Genomic DNA, 15,605 nt, shown 5'->3' with positions numbered 1-15,605 from the left:
ATTTGGTGCGCACCAAACGTGTTTGGTCCCATGGTTCGGTTCGTTTGCGTTGATGTGAATGCAATCTCGGTTCTTTGGTGCGCACCAAATCAATCGATCTGAGACCTGCCTGAAGTGGTGGTCTTGGACCGCTTTATCCGCTCTACTTTGGTACGGTTCGTCTGGTGTGAAAGCAACCAAACCAAATCTGACGAAATGGTATAGTTTAATGCACTTTGGGTTTAAGAGATACGGGGTTGTGGGTAAAATTCTTTTCACTTCCTGTTGACTCCATTACATTTTTCAAGCTATCGACTCGTGATGAAATTAAACGTGGAGTGCCGAAGAAATTAAGTGCCTCATAGATCTATGGTCGGATGAGCATATCCAAAAGCAACTGTCCACGACACATAAAAACAACTGCATTTACGTGCTGTTCAGTAAGCAGCTAAAGGAGAAAGGCTATCCTCGGACAGTTGAACAATGCCGTATTAAGACAAAAAAACGAAGTATATAGAAGTGCGTGATGCACTTAGCAAGACGGGAAGTTCTGGAAAAGAGAAAGACAAGTTTCCCTGGTGCCGATGGGCTTCACGGTCTATTTTGGTTCATTTAGAACTCGGCATATGTGAAAGCAAACTGTACCCACGTCTGTTTACTACATTGTAACATTTTTCTGACTGGTGCGGACTAAAGCAATCAAACTATAGGTGTGAAAGTACCCTTGATTAGATAAAATGTGTAATGGGATTAAAATGTTTAGTGCTTGAGACTTACTTTACCTCAGTGGCAACTTGAATTTTAATGGGATCCACTAGTTTGTGCTTCTTTAGTGTATCGTTGCCATGGCAGCTTCTTCTTGTTGTGTGTTGTCTATTAAACATGGTGGTGCCAGTATCCTGATATTGGGATAAAACCAACTGTTATTTTATTTATTCATTGAGCTTCATACTTTTGTTGAGCCTTTGGAGTGTGATTTTTTGGCTCTCATCTTGGCTTGGTGCTATTGGCCTCGTATTGACTATTCTTTTGTCTAACTCATTCATCTCCTGGTCATTTTTAACTGCCCTTTTAAGTTTATGAGTTTTTTCTTTCAAGACCAACACAGTCGATAAAGTGTCCTTCTGTTCATCCATAGCAGGCTTAACAAAGTGGGTACAGTAAATGAATGGAAAGGTAAACAGTGTTACTCATTGTTTGTGAATGTGTTTAATTTCTTTGCATTTAGTATGTGCATTAATTTATAATGTAACAACATGAAATTGAGTCACATCTGTTTTTAATTGTACTTCACTTTCATTATGGTGATTGCAGTTACACCCTTATGAAGTGTTTTGTGTTCTTGGTTGTTCTTTAATATCCTCTGTACACATTCTGCCACTTGGGGTTGGGCAACCAATTAGCTTATTTACACCAAACCCTGACTTTAGCTTTTTTTTTTTTACAGGCCCACAGAGGTTTAGTTCTCTTAAAAATTGCAATTACTAGTATTGCATTTATTTGCCTTTCCTTTGTTAAAAACATCGTGTATTTTAAGAATTACTGTACATCTACATTGCTGTTAACAATCCCTTTTGGGGTTTATTACATAGGAGCAGGAACGTAGTTTTTGCTTAGATGTTTGCTGTCAAATGTCATGAAGTTATTATTTCATCCCTGCAACTCTAAACTTCAGGAAATAGGTCTGATAATTATATACTGCAGATGGATTATTTTTTCATGAAGATCAAATAGAGGTCAAGTTATGTGTCATCTTACAATGAAATGGTAAGTATTGCCTTCCCCTAATTGCATAGTAAAACTATGGAACAGCAGTTTTAAGGGCTTACTACAGTGCATCCGTTAGTCACTTATTGCTGAGTAACACAAATACAGCCTTTGTTAAGCTCTTGTTACACAGCACTAAGTGACTCATTGATGCACTGTAGGTAGCCAATATTTTAAAGTCTCCTTATTGGTGCTTTGTTACTCTTATTAACAGCAAACCAGCATTTGTTGTGGTCTTGTTACAGTACATGCTAAGAACTGACTGATTGAGGCATCCATTCATCCATTTTCTAAGACTCAGGGTCACAGGGAAGTTGGAGCCTATTCCAGCATGCATCAAGCACAAAGCATACACTTCAAAATAAATTTACCAGAGTGGTTCTTCAGAGTGATACCATAGCGGAACCATTTTTGTTTCCCAAAACACCCCTTCACATGACGTTTCCAGAAAGAACCTCTACTTATTTCGATCTGTAAACGGCTCATACAGTGAATATCCATACATAGATGGTGTCCTGCAGCCCACCATACAATATTTTTTCCTACTTATTAGGAAGTTTTTTAAAGCACAAAGAACCAACTTCCCAGAATGAAACAGTGCTTGGTCAGTCATTGAAGTTAGGAGGAACCACACGACCCAGTAAAGAACCATATAGTGCCCTTAAAGGATACAGGAACCATCCTTCTCATAGCCACTTCCTATTCTAAATATTACTGATTATATTTGCTTTCGCTTTTGTTTCATTTAGAATGACATGTGCACTTAAGGTTTCTTTTAAACCACCTTAGAATTTTGTTACAACCTAACAGGCGATTCTAGGGGCCAATGTGTTTTTATGAATGACACGTTTTTTCAGAAATGACAAATGTAAAATTTTATACTGTCATGCTGCAACAAAAGTGAGAATGTTTGACTGTGAATTCAATTATTTTAAGTGTGTCCTTAGAAAGTTAAATAAAGATAAAATACTGTATTGCTGTCATTATTGAATGGTTATTTAATTGTTCCAATTTAAATTATCGAAAAAGGTATGGCATATCAGAATGTTAATGAAGATCCTCAAACACTCGTGTGGAGTTTGCATGTTCGTCCGGTGTCAGCTAGGTTTTTCCTTTTCCCTCCCAGAGATATGTCATGTAGGCCAGTTGACAACTCTAAATTGTCCCTGTGTGAGTTTGTGTTGCTATGCTTTGATTCTGCATGCCTTGCATCTTGTTGGTTGCCTCATGCAGGATTTCCTGTCTTTCCCCCAGTGATGATGGGATAGGCCCCTGTCTTACTGTGAGTCTACATGGGATAAGAAAGGAATAGATGGATGGAAATTGAGTGGACAATTTCTTAGGCACACTTGCTCTTCTTATGTAACTGCTCAGTCAGTGGCAACTTCCTATGACCACACAAGCCTGATTAACTCTTTGAGGGCTGAATATTTTTTTCAAAAAACAGTTTTCTGAAAAGCCATGGTTTCACACAGAAATCAACATTAAACGTCTGTTGCTGCATGCTGCGGCTGCCAGTTTGCCAAGAATGTGTGGCAGGCTTGCTGCCAGGCTGTCTTCACTGGTCACTGTGCATTGCAATCTGGTTTCTACCTCTTATCATTGCTAAGTGGCAGTCCTCCTGGTAAACATTGCTGTAGTCATGTCAGCTACATGAACCTGTTCAGCACCACACTTAGTTGGGGACCAGTCAGCTAAAGCTGGAACCTCACATTTGTTTTCGATAACTTGTATCAAAATCGGATTCAGACAAGTCATAGTTCAGTTCAGAGATAATAGGCAAAACTTCGTCCACAGAATATTTTGCTTTACGCATTCGCTTTGATCTCTCGCTATTATGTCAGTGCCATTTTTGCCGTTGTTTGCGCCTTACTACTCACACGAGTGCAGGAAATCTCGGTCAAACCAATAAAGCTAACTTTCCTTCTAGCAACGAGAGTTCAACTAAAACATAACAGTTGGTTTTGTCACAGTTTACAGTTGATTACCATCATCAACTCCTCAGTCCTGAAAGAGTTAAAGTACTGACAGATCAGATGTGTGGGCATAACTAAGAAGAAAAAATGCTAAAATTAGATGGCTATGAACTCAAAACAGCATGGGGTATAAAGTCCCTCCAGGGCTTCAGGAGTATCCGTTCTATTGGAGTTCTCATACAAAACAGATATATTGGGAATGGGTCTCAGCTTTAAAAAACACTCTGCTAGTGCCGAGGGGGGGACAAGTTTCAAAGAAACAAACGAACCATGTGGAACGCAACCAGATTTCACTCTGGTTATTCAACAAAAATTAAAACAAAATAAGTGGGGTTGTGAAAGCATAGGGAAAATGAACACTGTACAGTGGAGAACTAGAAAAAAAAATGATGATTTTATTAATTCACTATCGGCTATTTTACAAGTAATGTGTGTGTGTCTATTCAACATTGGGAATCTGTCTATGATATGAACAACTCATCAACAGCAAATCAATTTGGCACTCTTTAACAGTCCTGAAAACATCTGAACCATATTGATCGCCTTGAATAAACTCATTCTGTTGTAACCAACAGTTTGCTAAATACATTTTCCATTTTTTAGTGAAATGACTCTAAACATTGATTATAGGAAAATGATGCTGCAGACATAAAATTACAAAAATCCAAAAGCCTGAATCATTTCTCTCAAGACATTTCTTGTTGCATTAAATCATTTCTGACCTGACATTATTTAATGCTTATCATAAAGAAAGATTTCGCTGCCTATGACAATGTGATTTACTACACAAAAAAATTGAATGAAGGTGGCTTAAATGTGCAGTATTTGTTTATAATATGTTTTAAAGTCTTATTCATTTTTGAGGAATCCTAAACCCAACCCTACCCCACCCCAGCTACTTCCATCTCTTACACTTTATGGGCTTTGCTGCTGTGTCTGTTATGTGAGCACTGATGTTGGATTCATTATGTTTAAAGGTGGACCATAAAGCATAAGATGTGACAAGAAAGAAGAGTGGCGTGACTCCAAGACCAGAATTTCTGTTTTCTTGATATATTGTATGATTACCATCAACTCACAGAGTGTACAGAACAATTATATATGGATATAAAATGGATGGTCACTTCAAGAAACCTTAATTAAATAAATGGCAATTCTGTGTAAAGTGTAACAGGCAATGGCATCAGTGGGCCATTAATCTGCAGTTCTGCTTAACTGACAAATCTATACTGAAAGTTGTTATGAGACATGAGAAGGTATGACCTAGTCCTGCAGCCTAGTAGATACCCAGCTTTAAAAGGAATATGTCCATCTTCTCACCCACTTACTGCAACTTTAATGCAAGCACTTGGTAAAACGTAGGAATGAGCTCCAGTTGGGTAAGTGCTTAAAATCATGAAAACAAAGCAAAGCCATCATGATTCTTTATCAAATGTCACAAAAGTGACCATCAAGTTGGACTTGAAGTTAACACAGGGGAAGGGATTGGCAGGTGATCACGTCTGTCTACTTCCTTCTCTACTTCCTGGAAGAGGAACAATGACTCTGTACTTTCTGGAGCCTGGGAATATTAAAGGGAAGACTACATCTACCCATCATCCTGTATGGATCTCAAGGAGCCTATTGCTAAAAGGAAGACTAGCACACACCCCTGCAGGTGAGATTGCATTGGTTTGGACATGTGCAGAGGAGAGATGCTGGGTATATTGGGAGAAGAATGTTAAGGATAGAGCTGCCAGGGAAAAGGAAAAGAGGAAGATCTAAGATAAGGTTATTGGATGTGGTGAGAGATGACATGAAGGTGATGGGTGTAACAGAGCAAGATGCAGAGGACAGGAAGATATGGAAAAAGATGATCTGCTGTGGCAATCCCTAATGGGAGCAGCCAAAAGAAGAGCAACAGCAGAAGAAGTATCAACTAACAACATCATGCCTACAATGAAAGAGTTTTTCCTCCCCAACACAAAACGTTTTTAGGCATTTACTATTGTTATACCTGCTGTTACATACGTGCACATTAGAGACAGTTTACAGACACAAATAATGTTATTTCTCAACCAGACCAGGAAGTTGGCACTGTCATCTGATCCTTTCTCCTGTTGTCTCTCTGCAGACCAGCTGAAGACTGTACTTCTCAGTAACATCACCACCGGTCCACCCACTGATGACGTCATTTCAGGCATCTTTTGACAATGTCACTTCCGATACCCAGAACTCATTTACCTGTCATATCAGTTCCTGTTCCGGCCTCCCTGACTCCACTTCTTCATCTATTCCACTATATTTATAGCCCAAACTCAGCCTGTTAGTTAGTTTGGTATTGAACTCTGCCTTGTAAAGATGTGTTTTCTTTATTTTCTGATTCTTCAGTATATGGAGTACCCATCCCCAAACCTTTTTCTGTCAGCTGCCTATTTTTTTATCACTCTGTTGAATACAGTTCATGGTTGCAGTAGTTGGAAACTTAAGGTGCACCTGTCAATTGCAGGGTATATTAGATATTGCATAAACCATTGGGATGTAATTTAATATAATACTAAAGCAAACCATATTTATCCAAATTGGCATGTATTTTAAGATCATTGCTCCAATCATATGTGAATCACAAGCAGTATCACAGTATCAACACAGAGGTGGACATGGACACAAACTGTATTGTCATAACAAGCATACTACCCTGACGATAAGTGGGCTGGATGGGTAACTGACAGTGAAATGTCACACAGGTACACTGAGCTCAGCATTCCAAGAAATCCTGAAATATTCACTTTACTCTTTACAAGCCCGGATAGGTTCAAGAAGTCAGGCTGAGGATGTTAGATAAAAAGAGTCTTGCAGAAGTTAAGGGGCGATCACAGACAGGGACATGATGATCGGGAACACAACTTATAGCCATGGCTGATTTCAGTAACTATCACTTTGTGAGGCATTTCAAGTAGCCATAACAGCAGGAACATGACTCTTCTGAAAGCACAACTGTGAATCATCCATTGTTAAATAAATGTGCCCATTATTGAGCTTTACTTGAATTTAAGTGTGTGCCTTGGTCTTTCCATCTCGATGGTCATTACAGTATAATGATCTATGTTGTGAATTCCCAACAATTACGTGCAGCTTAGTGCAATATCTTACCTCATTATGTTCTTCTTCTTCTCCTCCTTCTCCTACTACTACTTTCAATATTTTTATCTTTGTGATAAAGTCCTAGCCTTAGTATCAGAAAACTATAAAATGTCATCACGAGTGCCAGTTTTGCAGTAAGGGGTGCCATAAAATTGTAATGTCATTCATTCTCAAACGTAACCACCTACTCTGATCTGGAAGTGGGAGTGGGACGCTTTGTATCTTCTTCGTATTACTCAGAAGTAGGACATATTCTTATCCTAGTCAGACATTTGGCGCAATTCCTAGGACTAATTCTAAGATGCTTGATAAATATGGACAGAGATCTCTTGAACCTGAAGCAGCAGAACTAATCAATATCTAGCTAAAGAATATAAATAGATTTCTTTTCTATGAGTAGTTCAAGACAAATGGTAGAGTATTTTACATAGTCATTGTTGAAGCAGACACACTTCTGTCACTTCAGAAGTATATGGATGAGATATAACGACAGCTCACCTAACTGAGACACCACAAAGACGTTTAATTTTAGATGTCCTACTACTAATCTAATGATAATAATAATAAATTAGGCCAGGAATCCATCATTCTAATCACAAATACAGCTCTGACATGAAACATTTCAATTTGGTTCACCTCTTCTCCAAGGAAGGTTCTTTGAAAGACAGATTGATGAATTCTATACTAGCTTGACCTAAGTTAATTGTAAAAAATTGTTGAGTGCATCAGCATTAGGTGTCCAATGTAAAGCAATTTAGAGCTCAAGTAATAATCAACTGGCACAATACTAACAGCGCTCAATCTATTTATTGTGTCTCTTATGGAGACACTGAGGTTCTTTGCCAGCCTTTCTGCCAACACAAAGACATGTATGTCTGGAGACTCCAGATTGACCCAATATGACTAAATGTGCCCATGTGGGTTATTTTCTACAATGCCGCCAAGACTGTTTAGGGATGAATGGATGTTTGCTAAACTATGGCAGAACATCATCCTTAATACATCTGGTTTTGAGAATGACAACATAAATAATAATTTATGCTTCTGATCATGAAGAAGGACTGAAGAATTATCTTAAAATCTTAATCTGGCTGACCTGGCATGATGTTTAGCAGCTTGCATGCCGTTTCGATGTCCTTGAGCACCTCGCCCACAACCAGGCTCTGCACCTGCTCCAAAGAGCGTTCCTCAATCTGGCAGTCCAGCTCCGGGCTGAGGCACAGTCCTTGGCTGTCAATGACAGGACACTGATCAGGCTCCTTGCTGGGGGGTGCCACACGGAGAAGCCAGCCATGAGGGTCTTCACTGTAAAGCACATCGTAGCAAGAAGGTTCAGCTGCGCCACTACTGTCCGCCAACTCCCAGGCTGCCCCATCTTGTTTCTCAAGCAAGGTCAGTGAGCTCTGCGGCAGGCTGTTCCGACTTGGGTGCAGGGCACTGCTGCTCTCCAGGGTGCCCATGCTCTGCAAAAAAGGAGATGAAGAGATGCAGATTAACTTTAATGTGTGTGTGCAGTAGATGTGCTATATATACATCATCAACAAAGAAATGGCTACCTATTAAGTCACTGGGCTTAAAAATGATTTCAAATCATGTTTAAATTTATACATGAAAACCGATTGAAATACTTTTGAGGACAATTTGCGCTTTAGTTAGAAATGAAGGTAAAAAAATAGGAACTTTATTGTTTACTTCATGAGACAGGACTGTCCTAGTTAAAACAAGAAAATGAGAAAATTTAAACTAAACTAATATTCCAGTGTTCAAAACAACTCTCAGAAAGTGAAGAAGGAGAATTTCAAAGTGTTTGAATATTTAGAGGAAATTAACAACTTAATTTTTTTCTTCTTTATTTCACCTTGTACCATTTCTTGTATTAGGACTTTGTTAGTTTTTGCATATCCCTTGGCGTCAGAGCACAGGGTCAGCCATTGTACAACACCTCTGGAGAAATTACAGGTTAAGGGCTTTGCTGAAGAACCCAGCAGAGTAGGATCCCTTTTGGCAGTAATGGGGATTCAAACCAGCAACTTTCAAGATACCAGCACAGATCCTTAGCCTCAGAGCCACCACTGTTTTAATACCAACATTACAGAAATGGAGGTAAGGAATTAAAAATATGGAAGCATTGAATTAGACAATCTGATCACCCTTCTTAATATTTGCATGATGCAGAACCCAAATCAGGTGTTGTTCACTGTTTGGCATTGGCCGTCTTCAATTCCTGGTCCTGCACTCTAATTGGTTAATGTTTTCAACCATCTTCCAATCAGGGAGCTTGATGGTGCATGAGTGGACTTGGGCTAGTGAACACTACACTGTGTGATCTTTATAATTAGAATCTCAAATTCCAGGAAATTCAGGTAATGACATCAATCATGGCTGTTGAGTTTTAATGGAAATTGTCTTAAATTGCTTAAGGTGCTGACTCATTCCCTTTCTCATTGTGGTTTTTGGTGAAATGGATTGTTAATTCCTGGCAAGATTCGACTATGGATGTAATAATAATAATAACTTTATGTGAATAGTTTCCACATATTGTACATATATGCATCATAATACAAATGGAAACAAATAACGATGATGTAACAGATCAAAACAAAAAAAAAAACAGCTTAAATAATACTAAGAGTAGGGGAATCTTGTAGCTTCTGAGGCAATGCAGTCCTCAGTGTAGGAGTATAAATAGTAAAACCAGCCTCTCCTATGTGTTTAAAATGGTATTGTGGGAATTTGTGTTTTGATTAAAACTCGGTTAACGATTCTAGAATTATGTAGACACTAAACCATACTGAGCCTTAAAAAGTAAAAAAAATGACTGAACAATCCATTTTAAAATTCTTGGGAAACTATAGCAATTTCAGTAAAGAAGGAGTTATATGCTGCCTTTCATTTAACCTTGTCAATAGTAATGCAGGTCAGTTCTAGACAATCTGTACATTTTTAGGTAGTCCAGCCTCAATGAGGAACATGGCAATAATCAATTCTACACACAACAAAAGTACATGTTATTGGCATTTGGAGATGATAATAAGGGTGTTTTGGTAAATCAGTAGCTCACATGCAAACTCACTCACACAAGGCCAATTTTACCTATCAATATTGGAGGAGAATGCAATACTTGAGAAAGCCCACTGCAATCCAAGGAGAACATGCAAAATCCACATAGGCAAGTAAACAGGCTGGAAATGGAACCCAAGTCTCTAGAGTTAACCACCCATGTTTATCATTTCTTCTTATCATGTTTGAGGTTGCTTTTAGTTATCCTGTGCACACCTTTATACATACATGTTCATACATCTTTAATGCAGTTTAAGATTGTTCGACACATATGCAGTTCTATAAAACAGTCATGCCGTGTTCTGAAGGAAATTAGAACTGAAATGAGGTTAAGATTTTTTGGATCCCCTAAGAATTATATTAATGCAAACCTGTGGATGAGCGTCGAGTAGTATGGCCTACTTGAATGAATTCAAGCACAGCTCTGAGAATAAAAGACAACATTGTTACCATTCTAAAAAGGATCAGCACACTCTAAATTCAATTCACAGAAGTCCTTGAAGATTTCAGATGATGAAGGCTTTATTCATTTAGAAATTAATTCAACACATTTCAAATTATGGAAAAAAAAAACCAAATAGAGTAAAGCATTAGCCAATATTCCATCCATCCATTATCCAACCTGCTATATCCTAACTACAGGGTCACGGGGGTCTGCTGGAGCCAATCCCAGCCAACACAGGGCACAAAGCAGGAAACAAACCCTGGGCAGGGTGCCAGCCCACCTCAGGGCACACACACACCAGGGACAGTTTAGATTTGCCAATGCACCTAACCTGCATGTCTTTGGACTATGGAAGGAAACCGGAGTACCCGGAGGAAATCCATGCAGGGAAGACCCAGGAAGTGAAGCCGGGTCTCCTAACTGCAAGGCAGTAGCGCTACCCACTGCGCCACTGTGCCACCTGCTAGCCAGTATTGTTCAACCTTTTTTATTCATGGGATAGAACATAATGGTCAGGCACTCTAATGGCAGGTGTGTATCTTACCATGTACAGTTCTGGTCAGTATGCTACAATAAGACACAAAAGCACTTGAAGGTGTGCAGAGGGAAACACAGAGCAGGGTCTGCCATGACAGGCTCAGGGAAGTAAATGTCTTCAGCCTTGAGTGAAAGTGGTTCTGTGGGTTCTAGTCTAAATTTGTAAAGTTCACCAAGATATCGATTAATGTGATTTAGCACAAACCCATTGGTTTAATAGTTCATCTTTGAGGACACTGGTGGAGCATTAATGAGGAAGTGCTATTTGACAGAAAAGCCAGCAGGAATCTGGGACCAGTTGTGCAGCTGAGTGTTTTGAAAATCCCGAGGATTTTCCAAAGATTGACAAAGAGCCAACAACACAGGCTGGATGACTGCATGGATGCCACCATCTAAAACATTTATTAGGTACTCATATAATTCAATCATTTTCAACATCTCTTGACCGACTCTGCCAAATAAGATAATATTGAATCATTAGATTCATTGCCCATTCGAACCCCAGTGTTCATTCATACTTACAGTTCAAAAAATATTAAACACACCAATAGTGCCAATACATTAACCTGTGGGTGGCTATGCCATTACTGTACTGTAACAGGCTCACATTGTAACAGGATGCATCCATTAGCAGTCTAAGTGTAAGGTTACTTTTGTTATTTAAAGTCTTGTTTTGTTAAACTGATAAAAGTATTGACAATCAGACATGCAATGTCGACTAACCTGTTATATTGTAATGTGTAAAAAATAGTCTATAAAGTTAAGCAGGTCAAGAATAGGGAGGATATGTAAGAGGAAGCAAGATTGTTCTTGCTTTTGTTTAGCCTCACTATGCAGCTGCTGACATTACAGAGCCTTTCCAGCAGAAATCGGCCTCCGTCCAGTCTTCTTATTCATAAATGGGATTCCAGCCACCCTAGAAAGGAATCCCTTTTACATAAGCACTGACTTGAGGTCAGGGCCAGACTGGAGAAAGAGTTCATGTGCCTCAGATAGTCAGTTGCTGCTATGTAACAGGGCCTTAACAAAGCCTTTTGAGTGATTTTTATACTGGTGACACCCCATCACTGTCTATAGTGTGTCTGTTAGTCACTTACTGCAGTGTAAAAGGACCATAACAAACACTTAATCGAGCCTTAAAAAGACCTACACAGCGCAGTGACACCGCTCTCTGGAACATCCTACCCACCATGCATCTATTAGACACTTTGTGCAGTGCAGGGGGGCCGTAAGAAACACTTTGTTCAGTCTTAGTAAGACCCACACATCTCAATGACAACACTTTTGAGGAGGTTCTACCCATAATGCATCAATTAGCCATTTACTGTTGTGTTAAACATAGGCTGTGTTTCGGCTTATCTGCATCAATGACATGTTGGAATAGGCGGGCAGTGTCTGTCAGCCACTCACTGCAGAGTAACAGGACCATAACACTTTGGCGGGAAGTTAATAAGATCTACACATCGTCAATGACACCATTTCTACCTCACCTTAACAAATATTTTGTTTGTATCATAAAGCAATGAGAGGCCTTTAAGCTGCTTGTCTAAAGAATAATTGTTTCCTTCACACTCATGCACTCTTATGTTAAACAGCGCTTCATATAATAATGTCATTGATGGCTTAAGACAGACAGGCAATGAAACAAAAGACGTTTATAAAGACAGACATGATAATTGCCTTAGAAGCCCTAAAGGCCAATTTGATTTTGCCTTCTTGTCGTTTCAAGGCATGCAATGCGTCTTGCCTACTGAGTCAGTTCATAAACTGTCAGTGGATCGAGTGCCTTACTACGCTAAGTCTGAAAAGCAGCAGCACATGGATTGAGGGTGGGCAGCATTTTCAAAACGTCACTCAACATATGCATTTATTTTTTATTTATTATTTATTATTACTTATTCTATGTTAATTAATGTTGACTTATGTTTATTTTTTATTGTGTCTTCTATTTTTCTATTCATTTTGTAAAGCACTTTGAGCTACATTTTTTTGTATGAATATGTGCTATATAAATAAATGTTGATTGATTGATTTAGGGGAAAGAAACGAAGCGATTGCTGCAGGTCTGCAGTGAACAGTTAGAGAGAAGTTTATGAGGCAAACCTAGACATTGTCTGTTCAACAGCTACTCACAGCTTACAAGCGACCTCTGAGGAGTGACATTCAATTCACTTCAAGCTTACAACTTTGTTTTTGGGAGCTTCAAGGTGGCTTCAAGTGTTGAGCTCTAGAATCTTAGGTTTAAATTCACTATGGGTGCTGTCGGTGTGGGGTGTGCTTGTTCTCCATGTGCGCAGGTTCATTTATCCCTATTTACTCAACTTTATTACAATGGCTAGCCCAGTAGAGGGTGTTTCCTTCAGTGGACTGGCACATCATCCAGGGTTATTCCCCACCCTGCACTTGATGCTGCTAAGCTAAACATTGGCTACTTGCAACCTACAAATGTCAACAAGGCTAAGAAAATGAATTGATTATTTAATTATTTACAATTTTTCTTTGTGGGTGCAATATGGGGATCAACACCAGATTGGCCGCCAGTACATTACTAGGCAGAATTGCTGTTGCTTATTCAGGCATCTATTAACTTCACACATGCGCATCTTCAGGATGTGGGAGGTAAATTGTTTCCAGAGCAAGTGGACGTCTATCTTAAATGGAGTAACTTACCTGGCAAGCCTAAGGAGGTAAGGTACTGGACTGTAAAGCGTATGGTCATGGGTTCAGTCCTCAGCAGTGTTAGGTAGGGATGGCATATCTCAGAGCTCAGATTCAACTCAAGGCCTTGATGCTGTCAATGTAGAATTTAAACATTCTCCCCACAAATGTGAGGATTTTTCTTCCACACTTCAAAGATATTACCTGATGTTGTGTCACTAAAGTAGTCTAGTAGGGAGTGTGCACTGCAATGTGACCTGCGTTACACCTGGTCAGACTTCCTACTGCCCTACAGCAGAATGCGTCATAAGGGAAAATAAATAAATTCTGTTATGTACCAACTGCCAACCCACTTTGCCCATTCATTACTTTTCTTAGATTTGACAAGGAAATGCAATTCATTTTTTACATGTAATTCAACCTTGGAGCCCCTGAGGACTACTTTGAAGGCTATGAACCCTGGAGAACATCCATTGACAGTAAGGAAACTTGTTTTTCTACTGAATTATATTCTCCTTCCTGCATCCTAAACTTCTCAGCCATTTCAAACAAACTTCAATAAGCTTTTAAAGCCAAGCTGAACGAAACATGCCTTTAGGAAAGCGGTGGGAGCTCCTGACTAAACGGATTTAGCATTTCTTTTATTTGTGGGTCAGCACCCATCAATGGAAAGAGGACACCGGGCGACAGAACGCTTGCCTCCCAACTTTTTCCTCTTGAAATGAAGCATCGGCCATTCAAATCAAACATTTTATTAGTCCGGGCCAGCTGTCACACAGACTGGAGGGTGCTGGAGGGTTCAATAAAACCGTTCAAATGTGACTTTGAAACTTTGAAAAACAAGACGTGACAAGAGTGACGTTTGATTTGAACGTCTCCTGGACTTCAAAAGAGAGATTTACTTTTATTTCTTTTCATGACTTACCAAATGAAGCAGTCAAAACTTTTTTTTTTTTAACTGGAAAAGCAATCCATGGACTGCAATCAGGGGAGCTTATGAAATTTAGGAATTCAGACCTTAAAAGAAAAGTCTCCGTAATACTTTTAGGGAATTTCAAGGTCTTCTACTAAGTGGTAAACACAAAAAAAAGTATTCAGTCAGAAGTGGATGTTGATGAAAGCAGAAACTAAGAAGATCTGAACAATTGCCATGAAGGTCGAGGAACTCTCTTCAGTCAGCTTTAGATCCATGAAGTGGAACCCTGAGTGGTCTGCATACACGTTTCTTCAACTGGGAAAGGCTGGAAAATGTATAAACTCAATTCAGCCAGGGTTATGGGACACATTAGCAGAGCACTTGTAGGTCTGGAGGGTTGGGGAAATTGTTCTGATTCTCTGTGATGAAGCCCAGTGGCAAAGGGCCTGGACTGTTAACCTCAAGGGTGTCATTTGAAGATGGTGGAATGTCTACCTGTGCATAAGCAGTTAACATGATATGTAGACAAATGCTCTATTGTTCTGTACTGGAGCTCCAGCACGGTCAGCCAATTGGATATGTCTGCCCAGATGCCATGCAACATGCCTGTCCAACATCAAAAGTGCCTTCTGGTTCTTCTGCACTGAAATTTTTGAGCTCAGCTATGTGAATGATTGAAAGACAACTAGGTCATACTTAACTAGCTCATGTAATGGAGGGACAACACACCGCCCTCCTGATTATAAGGAAACCCAGCCATCCAATATCAAACTCATTCATTGCAGTTCAAGCCCTCATAAATGGCCAGAATCCTTTCTGGCAGCAAAAGACCCACAGAATGCATCAAGACTGGATGGGGAGCTATCCCATCATAGGACTCGCTCACACATACAGCCAATAGATAGTTTTAAATTAAAATAACGTCTGTGTCTTTGGGATCTGGACAGAAATCTGGTTTTGAGAGAATTTTCAAACTATGGACAGAGAGTGACCAGGCCAAAATTTGCCTCAAGTTTCCTAAGGTAGCAGGGTTGCCTACTTTGCCATTAAGCCACCCAGTTGCATAGCATAAAGGAAAGAAACCTCCTCCCATGGACACTTCTGCTGGACTGATCCATGAAAATAGGAAGACCAGAGACAGCTC

General features: G+C 39.5%; 1 protein-coding gene across 1 annotated transcript in view; it reads right to left on the bottom strand.

Annotated features, from left to right (window-relative positions):
* The window catches only part of LOC120525952 (SAM pointed domain-containing Ets transcription factor), a 48,688-nt gene that overhangs the window by 20,165 nt on the left and 12,918 nt on the right, over positions 1-15,605 (bottom strand). Inside the window, exon 2 of the mRNA XM_039748685.1 lies at positions 7,942-8,308. Within this exon, the coding sequence (XP_039604619.1) occupies positions 7,942-8,305 (364 nt within the window). The 5' untranslated portion in view covers positions 8,306-8,308. The remainder of the gene's footprint in view (positions 1-7,941; positions 8,309-15,605) is intronic.

The sequence above is a fragment of the Polypterus senegalus genome, chromosome 3 (genome assembly GCF_016835505.1).
Source record: "Polypterus senegalus isolate Bchr_013 chromosome 3, ASM1683550v1, whole genome shotgun sequence".
Taxonomy (NCBI): domain Eukaryota; kingdom Metazoa; phylum Chordata; class Cladistia; order Polypteriformes; family Polypteridae; genus Polypterus; species Polypterus senegalus.
The sequence above is the reverse complement of the archived record's forward strand: the minus strand, read 5'-3'. Positions and strand labels throughout refer to the sequence as shown.